At 39.1% G+C, this 22,892-nt stretch overlaps 1 protein-coding gene across 20 annotated transcripts in view; it reads right to left on the bottom strand.

Moving 5' to 3' along the window:
- The window catches only part of DLG1 (discs large MAGUK scaffold protein 1), a 152,089-nt gene that overhangs the window by 83,910 nt on the left and 45,287 nt on the right, over nt 1–22,892 (bottom strand). For 11 of the 20 annotated variants that reach the window (XM_069865378.1, XM_069865360.1, XM_069865361.1 and 8 more), the window contains one exon: nt 12,400–12,564. In XM_069865378.1, the coding sequence (XP_069721479.1) occupies nt 12,400–12,564 (165 nt within the window). Of the gene's footprint in view, nt 1–571; nt 1,153–5,072; nt 5,152–12,399; nt 12,565–21,922; nt 22,218–22,892 lie in introns of those variants that run through there. The other 9 variants (XM_069865367.1, XM_069865369.1, XM_069865372.1 and 6 more) reach the window with 7 other exon arrangements.

Below are 22,892 nucleotides of genomic sequence, written 5' to 3'. Positions count from 1 at the left end.
ACTGCACTATTAAATGGACAGGCTGTATTTAAACAATGCATTTCTTAACCTTATTTATAGATTATTAGCAGCCAAAAAAACCACAGAAAACTCATACAGATTAGAATTTTTTGTGCCACATATAATTAAGACTTCAAATTATTTAATCCTTTACATACAATTCCTTAGCTAGGAAATACGTAGTGTTTATTTGACTTGTCATCTCACTACAGCTATGGAACTGTTCTTACTTACCTATGTTGATTCCCCTCCAGTGCTAGGCAATAAAATGCAAACTACATTTTTCAGTATTTCATTATTTCATTAAAATACTTCATATTTAAATTTGCTGGAGGGTCAGCACTCGCCAAATAACTTAAAAATCAGGCCTCATCTAGTGTTTCCATTTGCATGCTTTAATGCTAGAATTTATATAGATCTCAGTACAATATGAAAATGAAAGCAGACAGAAAACACCATTCATAAACAGAGATTACATGAAAGCACACACATATATAAATAATTGCTATTTCTGACTAGCAAGCAACCAGAAAACATGCAGACTGAATAAACACAACAAGTGGCATATTACCTGGGTGGAGCTGGCAGCAACAGAAATGCAGTCAATGAAAACATGTCTTCGAGTGAAAAATGCAACTATCTGCTGCCAACGGGAAGGCTCGTTCCGCAACTCATCTGTCGAGCCTTTCTTTGCCCACTGCTTGTGCTTTGGGCCTACAGAGCTGTGGCTTGAGCTAGTGTTGCCTCGATTGGCGCGAGAATAGAGGAGTGTGTTATTTCCGAAAATGTAATTCATCTCTGCAGCTCTGCAGGTGGTTGCCAGGCAGTCTGACTTCCCTACCAGCTGCTGAGTGGTGAATGAGCAGGAAAAAAAAAATGCAGATAGAATTACAGCAGCATTGTTTACAAACTAGGAAAACAAAAATTCTTGATAGCTGATGCTATTTTTCTTCTACGCCTTTCTACTCCCTACATCCCTTCCCTACCCGAGATTCAATGATGAATGTAATCTTGAGCAATTAAAAAGAAAAAAGCAAGCAAATGCTTTTCTTATTTCTCCTTTTTCAGAACCCACGGGATCGAAAGCTTGTTTGCTCTTCCCAGCCGATAACAGATATTTAAAAGAAACTGGGTAGCAGGTACAGTACAATGTTAGAAAACCACAGCTATGAGGATGGCTGTGCATGATAACAGATACTGGGTGGAGAAAGCACGGATCAAAAATAACCAAGTTTCAATCACTGCCTGCATATGATCCAATAGCATCTTTTCACTTCCTTGCTTGCATAAATTAGAAACCTGAACTGAACAAAACAGGAGCATGCAGTATAATTGCACTCGTTCACAAATTCTGTCTTTCTGAAAACGTTTCACAGAGCAAAAAACCTTAATAACACATTCAGACTAAATATTTTTGAAGCATTTGAAGATTTCTTCTGCTTTTTCCCCCCTCCTTGTACATAAAACTACAGAGAGAAGATATCACTGTGGCACAACACAGTCATTTTATGCTGCACATCAGCAGGTGTCTCATGGGGTTATTTTGCTGGGGATTTTTTTAGTCAGCAAGACGATTAGGGATATTAAGATTAAACACCAGAAGTCGACGCTCCATTGTTGTTGTTCTGTGATTAATGTGCCATGTTCATAATGCCTATTTCCAAAATTCTGTGAATACTATAAGCATAATAAGAAAACTACAAATAACATGAAAACAACATCACTTCTCAAAGGTATAACAACAGGCAAAAAAAAATTTCTTATTAGGCAAAAAAAAATCTTCCTAGGTAATAATGAACTTGCAATAAAATTGTTTTGATTTTCAGTGCAAATCAGAGGAGTCTTACTGCCATAGGTATGCATTTTCTTTAGTCTTTTCACAGTAAAAAAGGACAAGTCACATAGTAAATATCTAAAAGAATTCAAGTTACTTACAGAATTCACCATTCAGATTTTCAGTCAATTATTTTAAGAAAAATCCTCCAGCTCACATCAAAGAGTCCTTAGGAAATCAGTTAAGTGTCAAGGCTTTCAGTATAAGCTTGTCCCAAAAAACCAACAAAAACTTACCAAAACTATTCACCATGGTTTTCTGTACGAAACAGTCATGATAACAACACCAGGGAAAACATTTTCAAAACAAAGAAAATTCTCAGTGTGATAAACAAAGGCAGAAGACTGCCTTGCTACAAGTTACAGCACCCTGATTCTACAAATCCACGTACTTGGGATGTGCATTTTAGTGTGGATCACCAAATTCCCCCATACACTTCTTTGTAGTGCAATATACTCTCCCACCTAAGAAATTCTTGCTGACAGCTATCATCCTATCCTGTGTAACAAATCTTCCATGACAGCTTACATTATACGCAGAAATAATAAGTACATTAATATAAAAGTGGGGTAATGAGATCAATGCACCATTTACTCCTAGTCACTCAATAACATCGCATACAAATATTCCAAGTACTTCTTCCAGACAGACTTTGTTAATATCCTTAAAATACAATGGCTTATCAGTTTAAGCCATATGAAACTCAGTCTGACTTGTGCGGCGCCCTCAAAGCTATGTTGATAAAATAGATAATGAAGGTAAAGAAGTGCTCGAGACATAGCAGATGCAAAAATCCTTTTAAAAGGACAAGTATTTTATAATGCGAATTCTTCTCATGGGAAGACTGCGACCCTACCTGAGTCCTACCTTCTTGCAGAGTCAAAGAAAATACATGGTCTGAAAAAATGCCTGTGAATTGGAAAGAAATTTATGGATAAATTTCTTAATTCCTGGCTATAACTTAAGATGTTTGGAACAAACTACAAGTTACACGCTTAGAATTCTGAGTCTTTTATAAAGTGTCAAAGTGAAAATATTTTTTATGATGTTTTTCTCTATGTGGCCTTGAATGTTGACACTGTTCTACATTTATAAAAGATCTGAGAGCACAATAGTAGGGTAACTTTCAAAAAACATCTTTAAGAATTCATTTACACATAAATATTTATATACACACATATATGCATACGTCTCCATAGGCTCCAAACCAAGAGAAATGTGGGAGAAGATTGTTTAAAATTCTGAAAGGGAACATCACAACACATGGACACACAAAGTATCAAGTACCTATTTTTGCTGCTGTTATATCTATTTATCCAAAGATAAGACAGGTTTGCTGTGTTTTAAGGCTGGTTCTTTCGAAGTTGATCCCCACCCAATGATCAACTGTGGCATCAACGACAGAGTTTAGAAATTAGCACTTCAGGAAAAGCTTGCCTGGAAAAAAAAAATTCCTGGAAGTGAAGCTACGATGACTTCATTTCAATGGAGACAGAAATCTAAAAAAGTACTTCAGGAAGAGGTTATGCAATCACACTGGTGAGAGAATACAGCAGTCTGTGTCACCTACACTCCATATGGCTGTTAACCACTTTGAGCAAGATTTGCTGACGCCTAAGAAGATACAGTTGCAGTTATTTGTAGAAGGAGCCTGTACTGTAGTGATGACACAAATCCTGATTTTCACAAGTTACAAAGCAACCTGTAGTTAAAGACATGGTGTAACTCCAGAGATGATACAAGATCAGGACAAAGCAAAGGAGTCCAGACTAGAAGAACAGTCAGTTTCTGGAAAAACAACAGGTGGGAGTAAAAACAAGGGCTAGTGTTGGTCAAAGAGCATTTCAAGGGAGGGTCAAACACCTACCAGTAGAGATTAGATAAAGTGTTATTTGGACAGGAAAAGAAGTATCCAGGGGATGGAGACAATCTAAGAATCATCTAGCACAGAGGTGGTAGCTGAAATTGCCTCTGTGAATGCCTGCCTCCAGAACCAGGCGGCAGAACGAGGAGGCTCACCAGTGAATCCCAGGAAGTCCTCCAGGGAGCTGAGAGCCTGTCAGCCCTTTTTCATATTCTGATTATTAAACCAAGGGGAGTTGGAGGCAGGGGGAGCCAGAATAAAAAAAAAAAAACAACACCCTCGAAAACCAACCAAACAGCACATAAGGAAGATTTCTGCATCAGTACAGGTACCTTCCTCTAGCTTAATACCCTTACAGAAAGCTACATCTGCATTTGCACTGGATGCAAAGTAACATTATTTGTTCTGCCTCCAATTAACAAGGTAAAGTAATGACAGTGGTTACCATATGTAAAAATTAACATCAAATACTTGGAATAAGGTTCCTCTCAGTTTGTACCTGAGCCAATTCTAATTACCAGCTTGCTGCAACAAGTTAAAAGCACGACATAATGCCATATTTTTATCTCAACGATAAAGTTTTTCTGGAATCACCTTTACAAGCGGCAAGAAACATTGAAATTAATGCATGAAAACTGTTTGTAAATGTAAACAGCAAATACATCTCAGTTACCCTTTTAAAACAATAACAACAAAACCCCTGAAGCACTTGAAAAGTGTCTACATTAGTTTTATTTCCATTCAGCTAAACAGAATATTGGCTAAAATAAGCACAGGAATAAGCTGATACACTTTAAATAGAGAAAATTCAACAACCTCCTAAAACAATGGCAGGGACTTATTTTATTCTCAGTATCACTTAGGATTTTACTAAAAAAATAGATACAAAAGAAATGGGCAGACTTAAATTTAAGTACTCAAACATAGACCATGCAACTTTCACTCTCCAGGAGAGAAACAAAAACCACCACTAAAAATATAGATATGAATTCATGTTTACTTTTAACACTTTTCAGAATTCTATGTTTAATAAAATTTAAAAACAAATGTAAGTCTCATTAACAAGCACATTCAATTTTGTAAACCAAAGCCCCAGAGTACACTATTCAAACTGGACATTGTGGAAAAAGCAATTGCTAACTCTTTCTCCTAAGATACACTAGAAAGCCTAATTTGGCTCTTGGTTGTGAGATAGGACCGAAAGGACAGCCCTTGATCAAGTGTGATTTACATCATCAATAAAAAGCAGATATCTTACTGCTGAAAGTACTTCATAAAGTAAACAACCCAGCATGATTATTCTTTAATGATGTATTTTAGTATAAATACTAGATATAAAATATTATTACTCATACTACACTTCAGACAACCTACCAGTCTGTGCAGATTAAAATGCCTGGTCTTCCGCAGCCTGTTCATCAATCTCCTGCCCATCTTTTTGGCACGCCAGACTGATAAAAACATCCTGTGTTTAATGTAAGTTTCTTTAGGCTTCCTTCAGTCATCAAAATGAACCTAACTGCACTGAGAGCTCAAGGGAAATCTCAGGCCAAAAGACTGTAACCAGTTATTAAGAAGACTTGATGTTGATTACTGTATCTTAGGTTGTTTTGATGTCTGGATTAATCCACGTCCATCTGTTACAGTTTTTCTTTCTTGTCTCTGTTGACAGGAATTCGTTAAGCAGCTCCCCTTTCCCAAAAGGGGCACATTTGGTCAAGTGCTGCTTACTGTAAGACTCAAAATGACACCTCAGCACGTATCTGTATATTCATCAATTCCAGGAAGTTTAAAAGTAGCAATCTATTAAGAACTTTGGCAACACATTTTAATTAAAGATTGCAGAGCACCTCCTCTTACAGCACTAGCCCAATGCTAGTCTAAGAATGAGTACCTCTGAGGGTGTGTTCAAGTCATTCTTTATCATTTTCACTGTTCTAGGCACCTTCCTAACTCCAGAAAGACCATCCTGCTGCTGAAGATGTTACCAAGCTTTAGAAAGGTCTGTATTTAAAAAAAAGTAACAGATTGCAACTTTCTCAAGATTGTAATCAATCTTGCAAATTACACATCAACCAATCTGCAATTTCTAAGTGGAAACAGCATCATTTATCTTCAGGGTAACCTTGCCTACTTGCCCAGACAAAAGCAAGATTCAGGAAATAAAATAAGCAAGAAAATGCGCTAGGGCAAACAGGAAATTACTTTGACCTTGAATGTGCCTTCACAGTTCTTTAAATCATAAAGATCGTCAATTTGTTCTGAGACAGAAAAACTCTCCTAATGGACAGAGAAGTCGATTTTAACACAAGCACCAAAAGCTCTAAAAGTCTCTATAAGTCTAAAGGACAGAAGACGCACCAGGAGATGAAGCAAAGGGAACATATTAAACTTATCAGCATAAGATGCAGGTTCACAGGGAAAGAAGGTTGTCCTGCATTAAAGGAAGAATGTGTGTACATGCCCATTTATATAAGCAGTTATTTTCCCTGTAGATTAATGGGAAGACGTTAAATAAAGGTGCTTTGTTCTAGTTGAAGAAAAAAGGCCTAAGAGGCACACAGTGTATGCTCTAATGCCTTTATTGGTGTAGCCAGAAATCAAAGGACTATCAGCAGCTAAAAGACTATTCTCAAAGTCAGAGGCTGACTGCATATGCCTGAGGTTAGGGGCTACGAGAAAACTACCGCCTGCTAATTTATAGCTTCGAATAAAAGTTTGTATATCTGAAATAACTATTCCTTAGTAATTTTCATAGTTTTACTGACTCAACCTTACTGATCGTAGCTTTACTGATAGCTCCTGACTTAGCTCTTGCCCCAACAGGAGTCAAATATTGATCTTTCATTGTACAGAAGCTGCCCCTGCCTCTGACCACTCTTGTTCCTCTTCTATGCGCTATTTTGAGACCGATATGCCTTTTCATTCAGATAAAGAGCAGCGCTGATTGAGACTGATAAAATAATGCAGTTTTATTCCCATTTGCTTCTCCAGATAATCCTTGTATTCCATTTGCCTTTTTGACTGTAACTTGAGTACTGAGATGATTATTACTTCAAGCTGTTAGAACATTCCTCTACAATGACGCAATGAGAACACAAGTTCTTCCAATCTCCTGACATCCTCCTGGTAACCTCATCCATCATGATTACTTCTCGCTTATTCTTTATTTTCCTTTTGTTGTTGGTTTCATTTTGAAAAACAGCAAACAATGAAATCCCAAGATTTTTCTTGTCTTGTCTCATGAAAGCTTAAATTTCCCTATAAGCTTCCCTGAGGAATTCTACTCTCTGCTTTTAAGGAAATGCAGAAACCTACATCAACAAGACGATCTTTATGCACGTGGTCCAAGAGATTTGTGCAGCAGAACTTCTCTTCACAATGCTTTCATGGTTTTCTCATCTGAAATTTCTCCACTTAGTCATCGATTCTGCTCTTTAGAATAGTTTCATCATGTTTTGCCAGTACAGAAATAGAGTGAGTTTTCCATTTCTCATGAACCATCTGCATGCTATTTTAAAGAATGGGTACCACCTCATCACATTTAATTCCTGTGATATCACAGTCAGTTTAAGTAGACTGTTACACAGCATTGCAACACTAATAGATAAGCAGTTCCACATCAGAGTTCGTTTAAAACCATTAAGCTTAAATACCATTAAGTCCTGGAAATACTTTTCCAAATATGTCTACACATGTGAAAAGAGCAGGTATACACTAAGTGGGCACAAGAAATTTATTTCACAGAGTAAAACTACAGTGCATGTAACCAATTGGACTGCTGTCCTAGGGTTACAAAGCCCATCATGTAGAAGGTTTAGGTACCACTGACAAATACTTTTCTGAAATGTTGTATATGCTACACTAAGTATGACGAATCTAGCACAAAAACAGGGGCTGCTACTTCTAAGCAAGAGGAAAGGTGAGGCTAAAGAGCATACTTCTTGCCCAACAAGCACATAATCACTACACTAGGTCAAATAAAATGCCCAACTAACCTACTGTCTCTGCCTCAGTAGCTAACAGTGTAAGCATAAAGTCATTCTTTCCTCCCTGCTACACCATCCCAAGCTCCAACAGTTCAGAAATTAACACAGCCAAAGAAGGTAAGCTCTGTTTTACTGCTTTTATTCTAATAAAGGATTATTTTCACTCTAATGCAGCCTGAGCAAATTTAATTTCTCTCAGATCTGATGCTGCTGGACAAACACACATAAAGTAGCAGAACACTGACAGGGGCAGGGGCAAGGACAAAGGGACTGGTTCAAAGGTATTCAACACATTATGAAATCAGTTTCAGAGGCAGCATCAGATGCCTCACTTGGGCAAAAAGGTGCCTGTAGTTAAGATCTGGGAGCAAAAGTGTCATCTTCTTCAATGAGGAAGAGCACTTCACCTTAGTTTGAAATATTTCACTGTTCAAAGATAGGAAAGCAGTAACTCATATGCATTAAATGTCATAGAATTATGAAGTCAGTTTTCTTCAATGAAGTAAGTTTATATAACCACAAAAGATTTCACCATTGTGCTTTAAATGGGCAAGCAGCACTAATCCACATATATAAAATATTTTTCTAAAAAGATCTTTGGTATCAGGAAGTAGGGATTTTTATTGTATTATCTGATGCTCAAGTACTCTCTCAAATCTAACAGCGCACAGCCATGGTGACAAGCCTTGGCATGAGATCACACAGGCAGCCAGTAATCAAAAAGGCCAATCGCTGCACTGCCAGCCTTGCTCAGTGTTGCCTTTTCCCAGCATCACTTGTACAGACATGATAACTTCTAAACACAAAAGAACAGTAAAGTAGCCAACTGTGCTGCATGAAATATGTGTGACAGTCCATAATTATTTAAGCAACAGAGATTAACATGCCACCAAATTTATTTTCTCACAATTCCTGCTACTTTATTGAAGACCACACAAAGCTATTCTAAAGATACTAAATATTCAACCAGCAGAATACCCTTAGTTCCTTACGGCCATGCTATTCAGTCAGGAATTAAAACTTTGCTCTATGGCATGAATAAGCAACTTTAGATACCTCACTAGACTAACAAAGCTAGTACAGTGTTCCAGGTATCTATGTTTGCCTGTCCACGTCTGTCAATCAAGTAGAAGCATTTTTCTCATACCCTACAAGAGTGGCATTATGGTAAAAATCTCCAGAGAGAGATTTGTGAAAAAGATTTTGTTAAAGAACAAAAAAAAAAATAAACTGAAGAGAATTTTCTGAATCAGTAAGTCCAGATTCCTGTTATTGCAGGCAGTCACACCATAATATACTTTTAAAACTTATCAAATACTTGCAAGGCTCTCCAAGAACCATATTGTACAAATTTCGAATGGGAATTGTGAACATAATGGAACCGTGGTGAACGTTGCAACGTTAGGAGTTTATTAGAGAGCAGCATAACATTCATCATACTAGCCACGGTGTATCTTTCCAGTACAAAATATATTTAGTAGTTTACAAATTACTGCATGTTTTCTTCGAAGCTTCTGTATTACCAGCAAAACAACAGCCCAAACACCAACATAAAATACAGACATATATACAAACACCAATTACAGTTGACACAAATATTGAATTGCCATCATGAAGAGCTACAAATAAAATATTTTCCCTTTCATGCCCAGGTTGCTTTAAATGAAGAATACTGCACTTAACACAGATTCTATTTTTTCTCTTATTTTAAAAGCTTGTAATAATCTATTACTCAAAGCTTTTTTCCTTGACAGATAAATCCAACTTGCACTCCACAGTTTAAGAACTTGTTTGGCTTCATCTCATACCTATGACAGATTTCACTTGGCTGGATTTCACTATATAATAAAAAAATTTCACTACATAATAAAAACAAATGTTAACTTTAAAAACTCAACCTGAAGATACAACAGAGAAGCTAAATTCAGTTCTACACTTAAAATTAAACCTTTTGTAGCATCACCATCTAGTGGTCAAATCCTGGTAGCAATGCATTGCTTCAATTCCATCAAAGTCAATTCAACTTAATCACACTTGACTTCACAACTACATTGCAAAGTTTCTTATTTATCTTAGCATCACAAGTTTCTATGAGGAATCTGGAAACCTTATACTGAAGAAACGCTGGTAGTAGCTGCCCATCAACTGAAAGCATTCTTTAAAACGTTTGGGACAGAATATTTCTGAAGGATTCTAGGTTTGACCATTTTCACTATCTGTTCATGATTCTCTACCACTAAACATACAAAAAAGCCTGTTTTACATAATTAAGAAGAATTCTACTTAACACAGTATCAAATAGGGAACTGAGGACACAAAATTTCCTGGGTCAAGTTTACTACTTTGATTATCGAAGCACACCAAATATATGATTCTTCTTAAACTGATGAAGCTCCACACAAACAAGACAAAACCTCTAAATCTTGTCTCATGTTTAAACTTCAAATCCGTACAGCTTGTATTGGTTATTTCATGCTAACTGCAAGCATGCCATATCTTATCCCAAATGGAATCTGGGATAGCCCAGTCCTCGGCCAAGAAGGTAAATAAACCATCCTGATTTACTACAGTACTTCATGTGGAACAGTTGAAAAACAGCAGTCATGCTCATCCTGTAAAAATCTGAGATGTATTTTTGCCTTTTTGGTTACAGAAAGCTGCTCTCTGACAACCTTCCACCTGTCCAGGCAAGTTGTAAAAGCCGCTTTAAGTCCTAGAAAATCTGAAAGCTTCTCTCAAGAACATAATGTAAACTGGTTAGAAATAGGCACCTCCTTTCTTCACCATCTTCTACTCATGTTCTGTACTACTGCTCTAGACTGCAGAGAGCTTGCTAGCAAAATCTGATTCTACTGCCCTCTGCAGCATTCCTTAAAAAAGCAGCATATAATCACAAAGCCATTTGTTCTTCAAACTAATGACTCTGTATTTAAAATTTCAAGTGCATTTATTTTTTTAAAAAGTTCTCCTATTATTTAATTAGTGTAATAAACACAACATCCTCTATTACATTCCATTTTGTTAAGCAAATGTACTACTGAACAAAGGTAATCAAGATCTTCCATATTAGCAAAGATCTGGTCCCAATACAGTGCATCAAGCCAATCTATTGAATAGATTACACAAAGCACTCTTAACTTACCCTGCAGATCATCAGGCCAAAAGAAGAGAGGACCAGCTATGCTAATAATACAATAGACACCTTGAAGGTTTTTTTTACATACTCAAGTTCAGGTTTTAGCAGCATTTATTCCAATAACTTCAGTAAACCATCTCCTGACTGAAAAGATATTTTGTGAGCTCAAAGGTGTTTTATTCTAAAAGGTCCCACAAAGACTCCCAGAGCCTACAAAATTGTGGATGCCCCCCTCGCTTCAAATGCCTTAAGACCTCAGACTCTCATCATAAACAATTTATGCAATGAAACTAACTTCTTCAGCAGCCAACCTAGCATCAGAATTCAAAGTTCCACAAAATGCTGGTAACAACTGAAATGTGGAACACCAATTCCAGTTTTCAGATGGAAAAAAAAGCTCAGAAATTTCAATTCTCCCACACATTGCTTTGAAATTAATTTTGATCTTTGAAAGGTCAAGATCACTCACACTGTAAAGAGGTGAGAAATTAAGTCACCACCCATGGAACGTTACTATTACCAATATCAAATCCTCACTTCTACATGTCTTTAGTTGGCTATTTGCAAAAATAATCTGAAACAAAGTCAAACACGTGAACTATTCTGAGTAGCCTAGTTTCCCTTAGACCTAGGCAGACAGTAAGAAACTGAGGTGATTACAGCCCTTTGAACAGTCTGAAGCACAACGACATAACACCTGGTCAGTGTCAAGAAATAAGATTTTCAGTCTCACACACCCATTCTAGAATCTTTTTTATTTATGAGCTTTTGGATTGTGAAATGCATTATATTTGATGACTTATTAAAGTCTTAAAATTTGCCTCTTTACCTTTTTGATCCTTTTATGCTTTCCAAAATGCAAGACTAACCTCACCATGAATTAGGGAAAGTTTGTGAATAAAAAGAGTTGAACTTAAGTCCCTAGAGGCAGAAGACTTTGTGATGTATTACTTTCTGAATACCACTAAATTCAGGAAATCAGATATGTGAAAGCATGTTACTATGAGTCTGCCTTCATAAGCAACAGACGATTGAGGTCCTAGCCATTTTCAAAACATAAGGCTAGCATATTTAGCTTTCTTATGAGGCTCCTCAGAGGTTAATATCACACACTTCAAAAAAGGTAAATAAATGCAGAAAATAAAACTGTGTGCTATAACACATATTACACTTGGCTTATTACCTTTTCCAGACAGGTCCTCAATTAAAATATTTACTAGAAACAAACTCAGAATCGATTCTATAGGATCTTGGTAGAAACGCCACAACGTAACTGACAGCAGTAACTATTGCGCCTCTCAAAGCTACACCTGACACCTTAAATTTACCTGTGTTTGATATGCGGGCATTTTACTATCACACATCTTTAGTCAGAACCTGTGAAACCAAGTCAATGCCTTAAAGTTTACAAAGTGAATGTTACAAACGAGCAGTTCCATTAAAAAAAAAACCACACAAAAAACCCACAGAAGCAGGTGTATCTCTTGCTTTTCCCCCCGTCTCCCCCCAAAACTATACCCCTGGGGCAGATACCAGAACACTTCACTCTTACTACAAGAACTTCAGAAATGCCTACCTTGACTGGTGAGATGTGAGAATGGGAAACAAATCCATGGACATTCTCAATCTGTGACAGATTCTTCTCTGATACATGAACCAGCTCTGGACCAGTCACTTCATTACTAATGTGCGGAGAGCTGTGCTCCTGTGGAGGTGTATCTTCATCCTGATAGCGGTATTTCTGAAGAAAACAAGTACAGCAAAAAAAAAATCAGTGAAAAGAGTATCCATAAAACCGAGGTCAGACAGAGACAGCTATTTTTCTGACGCTGTTGTCTTCAAGGCGATAAAATCTAGAATATGAGTTTTAATTAGTATTTTCAGTTTAATGACTGACCCTGCCTGTAAGTGTTCCAATCTTTCTAGTCTCCCTTAGAATTACTATAAAGCTACCTAATTTTCTTTTGCCTATTTGCATATGATAATGCATCCTCAAACCTTTTTCTAAAGAATTTCTCTCTTCACTAATTTTTTTCTTACAAAAGCTTCAGCACTACAGTATTCACTAACATCGGAAATTCACACTACCAACTGGATTTATGGTCCTATCCTGTCTTTACAAAGTATCAGTCTCAAAAGCTTTTTTCCATACTTACAATTTAGCACATCTGCCACAAGCAGTTTTTGTTAGTTTAAAAGTTTCAGCTTCTCCACTGGAGCATCAATACAGCAGCTCACTAAGGCTAACTTCACTAAGAAACAACGAAATGTAATTTTGCTAATAGACAGATTATGCTTCCCCAACAAGTCTTCACATAGAGCCAAAATTTATTATTCAGTCTCAGACTTATTAATTTGCATTTAATTTCAAAAAACCAGAACCTATTACTTAGCATCAGCGATGTGTTCTAGTCAGACTGTGATGTATCTATGCTTGCAGAACTCAACGAAAAAGTATTAACGAAACCAGGAGCACACATAATATTCACCTCTTCTCGGGACTGCAGAGTTAACCACTCAACCAGTACCTCCAAACTGCAGACATAACATGGGCTCACACTACAAATATATATACACATATATAACATTCACCCCAGTTTCACCTTGGTAGTCTCAGCCAATTCTGAAGCACTTTAGGTAGTCCACGCATTTTATTCCTTAAAACATAAGCTGAACTTGTGTAACTTCTTTTCCAGCAGGGTTTATTGTGTCCAGAAGACACACACCAACACTTTATAACTACATTCACTTACACACTCTACCACCATATTCCAGCATACGTATATCGCTGTTACTGCTTTAAAGGGAAGTGTGTCAAGTCATTAAAGGGACACAAAGAACCTTCTTAAGCATGTAATGAATGATTTTAAACTTGGAAAAAGCTATTCCTATTATTAATAAAATATATTTTGAAGATATTTCCTTGAGATATTTAACAGAATTGCAAGACTCACATGCTATTATTCAAACAGAAAACAGTCATAATCTTAGTACATCATTTCTACATCGTAAACCATCACTGCAGGTAACCCATTTGTCTATAAGCACATGAACACTACACGGAGGCAGTACCTGATAAATCACGTATGATAACTAACGCTGCTAATAGTTACATGTGAGTATGATCTCAGACTACCACAAAGACCCCTGCCCTTCACAGAAGAGTCCTGCAACATTATAATGCTACAAAAAAAATACAGGATAAACTACAACGAAACTATTACAAGCTCCTGTAATACTTAGCCCATGTGTTTCCTGCCCACCCACCCCCGTATGCCTGTCTTACATGAAGACTTCATTTTTTGTCTATCCAAAAATAAAAAAAACAAAACAAAACAAAAAAAACCAACAAAAAACCCCAAACACCAAAAAAACCAACCACAAACAGAATCTATGCATGGTCAAATAGGAGAGCTAAATTCTTAACAGGGGGCCCTTACTCCTCCCTGTCGCCCAAGCCCTTGGGAAGGGACCATATCCCCCTTCCTTGCTTTGTTTCTGACACCCAAATCAGCAGAAAATGGCCAATTTTTTTTTCTCCTCCTTTGTGTGGTTCGACTTGTCCTGAGTTACTGACCCCAATTCAGGCAAGGATTCAAAGAACATCAGAGACTTAGAAAAAGGAGGGAGGAAATTACAGTGGGATTGCTGTCTTTTGAAAGTCAGCTATACATCAGCCTACTCTGGCTTCTGTAGGCTCACTAGAAAGCGATACTATGGAGTTCTGCCACTAAAAAAGTGGTTAAAGGGGGCAGCTGAAATCACATAACTGACTTGTGCTGAAAGAGGAAGGACCTGTTTGCTCTTCTCTTCCCTGCCGCATTGTTCTGATAACACTAAAACTCCTGGGCAGACAAGGTAAGCTCTCTTACTAACTTAGGAGGTAGAAATTGTAGCTTTACACTTCCATCACCCATTGTGCTTTACCCAATCGCAGCGTGCCCCACAGCAGCCATCCCCACCCTTGCTTCCAAACCCCAAAACAACAGCAACAAACCCACACCAAATCATATATTTACAAGCAGACACTAAGATGAAATTTCTTTCAGCCAGTAATTGGTGAGACAGAGATCTTTGAATTTATAACCTTGATTTATTTTTATACTTTAAAAAAACTTACAAAAAATATTTATCCACTCTATTCAAATCAATCTTCCATTGTTGAGACGAAACAAGATTTAAGTTCTACTATATAAAAGAAACTATAAGAGATTATTAAGCAGAGGGAAGGTATATTTTCTCTAAAAATACCAAGACTTAGCAAATAACAAGGCAGAAGAATCACAGAACGGTTTGGGTTGTAAGGGACATTAAGGATCCAACACCCCATGCCGTGGCCAGGGACACTTCCACTAGATCAGGTTGCTCAAGAGCATTATGACTTCTGTTATTACAGCAACCAACCTCAAAACACTTCCATACTTTCTCCTTAGCTGGATGGCAAAGAAGAGATGGTGAGTGGTGATAGTTGCAAAAAATTGCAATGGTTACACAAAAAGCTCTATTTTTTCCCCAAATCTTTAGCAGACAGGTTTTGTGAGATGACCAAGAGAATGTAATAGCTCACTTATTAGCAGAAAATAAAAGTTTTTTTCTCTCCTTCCCCTGCAGCAGCGTGATGCTAGGTTGCTCAGCTTCACACTCCTGCCATTCATCTGTTTTCTGAGACTAACTTGTTTTTAACTTACCAAAACAAAATCCTGAAAGGAGCTGACATAAACTCTCTAAAGCAACCATGATAAACAGGGAAGAATTATCATTTAAAGAACAGCGAACGTTACCAACCATAAATAAGATCACATTGGAAATCAGAGAAAACCAGCATTAGAGGTGCAAAAAGCACAGAAAATGTCTGGTAACGTCGGAGAAAGTAGGAATTCTGCTAGCTTAAAAGAGCCCGTTCCGCTAGTTAAGACAGTATTTGGCTGGACGTGTGATCCCAAATGCCTGTGTAGGATCTCAAGCTTGAACTTGACTATGAAGTACAGGAAAATGAGACCTGAAAGTGGATTAAGTTCCCAGTTTGTCTCAGACAAGATCTGTGGAAAGCTAGACAAGTATCATTCAGTTTTATTTTAAAAGACAGTAATGAAATAGTCACAGGTGAAGTAAAATTAATTTCCTTTGCAGAATATTCAATTCCTTTAGGCAATGCACAGAATTAACTTGATTTGTTTCCTGGGAACAGACACATTTATTAGAAAAAGGTATTTGGGCATACCCATGTAAAAACAGGCTCTAGATTTCACTAAGAAACATATGTCTACATTATACAATGTATATGTATGTACTTACAACAATATAGGGTGCATGAAATTTTAATAAACTAGTATGTCATTATATTTTTAGGATTAATAATGTAAAAATGTCGTAGTAAAGGATTCTCTCTCCTATGAGGCACTGACAAGAGCTCTGAGCTTCTCAAAAAAACATCTTAGAAGTGAAGCGCTAATTGGATTTTTGATTCAAGATTGACTTCACTAGTATTTGCAAAATACTTCCCAACTTAAAACTACTAACAAGACCAGAATTCATGTTTTAAATACACTGAATTAAATACTTACAGGATATTGTTTCAAAACATAAACAGAAGACAAGGACACAAAGCGCATGAAAACATAACATCCACAAAACTACTTACTCTGAATGACACCACACTATCCTTGCCCTTTGCAGAAATTACTTTCAGGCAAAGTGCTTCAAGTAAGGAAGTTACTGTCCCCTGTAACAGCTAATTCTTCACAGAAGTGGAAGTGACTTGTACGACTTTACTATGTATGGAGCACCACCTTTGAAATCCTACGCCTCTTGACTGAGGTTGTGCATTCAACTGATGGTCAGACAGCCACCACTCAAAACTGCCCTTTTCTTTCCTCTCCCCTGAGCTGCCAGGCCTTGAACAAGAATTCAGTCAACTGCTTCACAAGTTAATTGTGCTGCTACCTATGCAGTTACCACGCCAGTTACCCTGCACAGGAGTAGGAAGATACTGTTTCACAATACCACCCAGCTCACTCAAAGGGCAGCTTCTGCCCAAAGGATCGGGACCCATTCATCCCCTCTTGGTCAAGCTGTACAACCGCATCTCCCTGTGCCTTGCTGCTCACACACAACTGACTTCAGAGAACACACAAGCTGAGCCAACAGAACGGCTGCTCCCTCTTCCAGCAACATTAAATTTTATTTTAATTCCCTGAAGTGGCTCCCAACAAGATGAGACATGCAACGGTACAGGTAGAAAGCAGGACCAGCCCGTCTCACAGTGGTTAGCAGAAGACCATTTCTCTGCTTACAACCAAGAGAATCCAATTCTGCACCAAAACCCAGGCTCCAAGGAGACCCAAGTTTACAGGAGCCAGGCAAGCAATGGTCAAGACAGAACAAAGGTAAGGAAAAACAGGCAGGTGTGTCAAAGGAGCTCTGAACTTGCAGGCAGACTGCTTCAGCTGCTCATCTCAGAAGTTTCCCAGCACTCAACTAGGTGGTAACCAAGCCAATTTAGCTACTTTCAAGAAGCTTTATGAACAGCTGTATAATTTATAACAGTAATAATAATAATTCTAAGTCAAAAGCGAGCGAGTACTAAACATTTAACACATACTTCGGACAAAGATGCTTCCCCAAAGGACTCAGTTGCAAGCATACAGGTGAGTCAAAGTCAACTGAAATTATTTCTCTTCTGATGCTAGTGAAATTTCTTCAGGCTAGATTACACCCTCAATGAGTTTTAAACTGTCACCAAACACTATGGACTAAATTATTTACTAGTGTAAACTACTAAAAAATCACTTTAATAAACCAGTGTAGTTTACATGACACAAGAAAATTATCCAAATTCACCAGAGTGAAATTGTTCATTTTGTTGTTAATTGTTCAGCCCCACAGCCTACCTGCTTCAATCTCCCCAGGCCTAATAGAGTTAAGACAAAAAAAAGGATGACCAAAGTGTCTGTAACGATATACAGAACAAACACAGATTCTGTGGACATTTTACAGCACTGTTTTTCAGAATGCAGACCACACAAAAAGCACAGAAAAACTTTAAGAAATGCATTGTAAAAGAAGTTCACTTTAGCCCATCTAAAATTCATATCTATATTTAAAAAAAAAAAAAAAATCAAACACATTCATACCTATTCTACCCACTAGAGATTATTAAGTTGTGGGTTTATATTTTTTTTTAAGATCCCCTAATGAGAAATCTTACTGAAACAGAAATGAAAGAAAATTATTTAAACAATCCCCTGCCTTAAACTGGTGACCATGGGGTCCATACTGAGACCAGTGCTTTTAAATATCTTCATCAATGATATAGACAACGAGATCAAGTGCACATTCAGCAAGTTTGCAGATGACACCAAGCTGAATGGTGCAGTTGCCACACCGGAAGGACAGGATGTCGCCCAGAGGGGCCTGGACAGGCTGGAGAAGTGGGGCTGTGAGAACCTCATGAGGTTCAACGAAGCCACGTGCAAGGTCCTACACCCGGGTCAGGGCAATCCCCAATTTCAATACAGGATGGGGGGGTGATGTGATTGAAAGCTGCCCTGCAGAGCAGGACTTGAGGGTGCTGGTTGATGAGAAGCTCGACATGAGCCAGGAATGTGCACTCGCAGCCCAGAAGGACAACTATATCCTGGGCTGCATCAAAAGAAGCGTGGCCAGCAGGTCAAGGGAGGTGATTCTGCCCCACTGTTCCTCTCTCGTGAGACCCCATCTGGAGTACTGTGCCCAGTTCTGGAATCCTCAACATAAGACGGATGGGGAGTTATTGGAACAGGTCCACAAGAGGGCTACAAGGATGATCAGAGGACTGGAGCACCTCTCATATGAGGACAGGCTGAGAGAGTTGGGGTTATTCAGCCCAGAGAAGAGAAGGCTCCAAGGAGATCTTACAGCGACCTTTCAGTACCAGAAGGGGACCTACAGGAAAGCTGGGGAGGGACTGTTCACAAAGGCTCCTAGTGATAGGATGAGGAGCAATGCGGGGAGGGGCAAACTTAGACTGGACATAAGGAAGAATTTCTTCACGATGAGGGTGGTGAGGCACTGGCACAGGTTGCCCAGGGAAGTAGTGGATACCCCATTCCTGGAGGTGTTCAAGGTCAGGCTGGATGGGGCCTGGGGCAGCCTGATGTAGTTGGACGCGTCCCTGCCCATGGCAGGGGGGTTGGAACTAGACGATCTTTAAGGTCCCTTCCAACCCAAACTATTCTATGATTCTATGATCTCCATTCCTGCATAAAAGGACCAGGATGCAATGTCGAAAGCAGAAAATTAGCAAAACCTAAATACCCACAGTTCTCCTCACATCTCCCCCAGAACCAGCCTTCAAACTCTGACATCCAGGTACAATTCAGCAGAAAATAAGCTTCAACAACTCTTAACAGCAACAACACAAAAATTCTGCGTAATCTTGCTAAAACAGACCTAATGCAAAATGAATTAAGACAGTAACACATTTTGTACAAGTCTCCACTGCAGAAGTGCTAATCCACTAACTAGTGCTTAGGAAAACAACAGTGCCCTCCTCCTAAGGGAAAGAACAGAACACAAGACAGTAGATATCCTTCAATATAGCAGAACAGAAGTTAACTTGAAAATTTTGTTTGTAAGAACCAGGCCAATTCTGAAAGCCAGATAAACTCACTTTGGCGCTGAACAGCAATTCACACTGAAAAGCAGAAAGTCTGTGGCTAACAAAACAAACTTCAGTAACATTAGGAAAAGAGCGCATGTTTTCATGTATTTTTCGAGCTTCTTCACTGATCCTGGAATAGGACATTCAGTATCATTTTCCATGTAGGCCTCAAGAGGTGATAAACTGAATTACTTGAAATATTTGGAACAAGTTTTCTCAACTTTGGGTTTGTTTTTTTTTTAAATACACAAAGTTTTGGTATTCCGAGTACTAACTGCTTCATTCTTAAAAGCATGAGATTTTCTCTTAATAATTAGAGCTAAGACAAGAACATAAGGCATTTCACCCCCCTAGGACAGTTTCAGTTTGACATTGCATCTTGAGTTAAACTGCACAGAACATGTTTATTTGGGTCACAGTGTTCCATCAAACGTCAAAATCCACAGCTAGTGTTAAATGCAAGTATTTACATAAGGCTTCATGTCACGTATCTCCAGAAATGATACAATAATTTAAGATACATAACTATATTTACAAAAACACCAGAAATATTCATAGTGAAGAAGTTAACCTGCTTCAGAATGCCAAGGAAAAGAGATCAAAGAAGGAACAATTAGATTGTTAATGTTCTTTTCACTTGTCATCAAAAATAGTAAAGGAAAATGGAAAACAGTGTTTCATAGGATTACTCGTGACATGAACTGCCTTTATGTTAAGGACCGACCAAGTTAGCTGTATTACTGTTTCACACTGTCATTTAAATATTGACTCTTTCAGTATGCAAAGCCCATCTTCTCAGAGGACCAGAGTGTTTTATTTTTAGTGCAATGCAATCCTGCAACTTTTCCATGAAAAAGGACAAGTGCCTAGCACAAAACCTCTCAGCACAACAGCAAGCCCCAGCTATTTAAATCTAGATCCTTCTGTTCGTTCGGGATGCACAGTATGGAGCATCCCCTCTGCATGAACAGCAACACGCGTTTATTTGAAGATAAATTGAAGCCGACGCAGAAATGGATCTCTGGTATTTTAAAACACAATCTCTGCTAAACTCTCTGCGCCCAAGCCGCCCCTGGCCCGCAGGAGGCCCCGGTGGCCCGGGCAGAGCCAGGGGCCGCTCCCCCGGCAGCCTCCCCCCTCCCGGCACGGGGCACCGGGAGCCGCCGAGGCACCGGCCCCGGCATCGCTGCCACCCACACAACCCGCCCCAGGGGGAGCCTGGAGGGCCGCGGGTATTTTTAGTTGGGTCTTAAAGGGAACAGCACCGCTCCCTGCCCCTCCACCGGCAAAGGTAAAACACACAGAGTATTTTCACTCCAGGGCTTCCTTCCCGGGTTTATTATTCAAATATGAAAACATACTATAAGTAAAAAGGGGCAGGCAGTTCTGCAATAAGATGGAAATGAATCTTAATGGTATAAGCAGATAGTTTCCAAAGTGCATCGATAAGTATATATGTATTTTTCAACTGAAAAATGTTTTAAATGCATGAAAGAGAAGTAGATTCAAGTAGTTCTTCCTTCCTGGAAATACAACATTCAACTTTTTAAGTTTCACAACAAATCATTCACACTATCAAAAGATCCATAAAAATTTAGACTCCTCCCTCCCAATCTGGGTGACATTTATTAAACATGCACATTTTGTGGTATCACACAAGCATGTGCGATACCTGTATACACACAATTGTGCCCAATTTGCAAAATAAAATTAGTTGAATTTTTTTTTTTGTTAAAAATAACAAATGCTGAGCTTGCAAACGCCAAACATGCAAAATAAGTTTTCGAGAGAAAGATTTCTGAATCTGTCTCAAAAGGAACTTCACATACTTATCTCTTTAATTTTCAAGGGGCTTTCTAGTACTCTGTGTCCTCATCCTATCCTGATTGTTGGGGGTTAATTTTACCAAGAAAACCCCCCTTTTTGACATGACACTCTTATATTCCTTTTACTATTCTAAGGATTACCAAATTATGTGTTTTCTTCCTCTGAAACCTAAACAGTTGATGTAGTCCTAGAACGACCAAATGCCTGAGGGCACTGTTAAACCCAAACCTGCCACTAACAATTGCTTCCATCAATATGATGTCAGGAGGCATTTCCAGCCCTGCATCTCAGTGCAAGTCTCCTGTGTATTTAATTCTCCGCAGCTGATGAAAATGAAAGCCAAGTGCAATAAACTGATTACACGATGATTAATGCTGATTAATGGAGAATGACGACATTTTACATGCGGCATTCAGTAAATTCAAAACGTTGTTCAAAGGAATCTTTAAGCAGTAGGTATGATAATTCACTACTTCTGTCACAATCACCAAGAGCACTGATAATAGAGTAAGGCATGGCACAAAATACACACTATTTAATCGGAAATTCAAGGTACAGTTACATTAGACATAATGGCAAGCACTCAGTAAACGCAGCTTACATTTCCAGGAAAGTCCTTTTATAGACCCACCTTACATCCAAACATTAAAGATATTGTGTTGTTGGTACATGCTACTTTACAGTGGCAGAGCATCGGAGAAAAACAATCCAAGTTTTTTATGCTAGGAGACATTTTTTCAGACCCCGTGCACTTCAATCGATCCGTGACTGAGATTCCAGAAAAATGCCTCGGTAAGCGCTGCTTGCTGCCCGTCTTTGACATTTATTCTAGGTCCATAGTGTGCAAAACCGAGCCTTTAGAGAAAAAGGTTGAATCCTTCGGGAAAAATTTTGCTTCACATTAGAAACCGGATCTTAAAAAAAAGAGCGAAGGAGGAACCCCGGATCCAGGGTGGGAATTCCCGAGCCGCCTCTCGCTGGGAGCTCGTTAGCGCCGGCCGCGTCCCGGCCCCGCGCAGCGCCGGGATCTCGGCTCCAGCCCGCGGTCGCATCCCAGGCGGCTCCACCTGCTGCAGCGGCCGCTCCGCCGCCTCCCGCGGGGGCAGCGCCGCCGCTCGGCGGCCGCGGGGAGGGACGGGGCCGAGGGAGCCTCGCCCGGACCGCGCTGCTCTGCGGGGCTGCAGCCCGCGCCCGCTCGCTCGGGGAGGGGGCGGCAGGCGCAGAGCGAACGCTGCGGGATATTTAATCCTCACCTCCAAACGTGAAAAATTCAAGGTTATCTGACACGTGTCAAAAAACGCGCTTGAGCTGCCGAGGGAGACAGGTAACGGCCTGCCAGAAGCGGTGGAGAAACAGCTACAGAAATACACGAATATCCTCCAACTTCACCACGCTGAAAGCTGAAGCTGCTATTTTTTTCCCCCCTCCGTTGTCTCTAGGAAATCACAAATACTCTGGACTGTGCAGCGACGTGACGAGGAGCTCCGGGTGCAACGCTGCAGCCGTACATGTGAACACTTAGAGAACAATCCAAAGAGAAAAGCTCTTGTCCTTAGAACCGAGGTAAATAAGGTCACGGTCGCCTGAAGTTTTGTTGTTCT

This window comes from Phaenicophaeus curvirostris, chromosome 10, assembly GCF_032191515.1.
Source record: "Phaenicophaeus curvirostris isolate KB17595 chromosome 10, BPBGC_Pcur_1.0, whole genome shotgun sequence".
NCBI lineage: Eukaryota > Metazoa > Chordata > Aves > Cuculiformes > Cuculidae > Phaenicophaeus > Phaenicophaeus curvirostris.
This window is presented reverse-complemented; position numbering and strand designations above follow the sequence as displayed.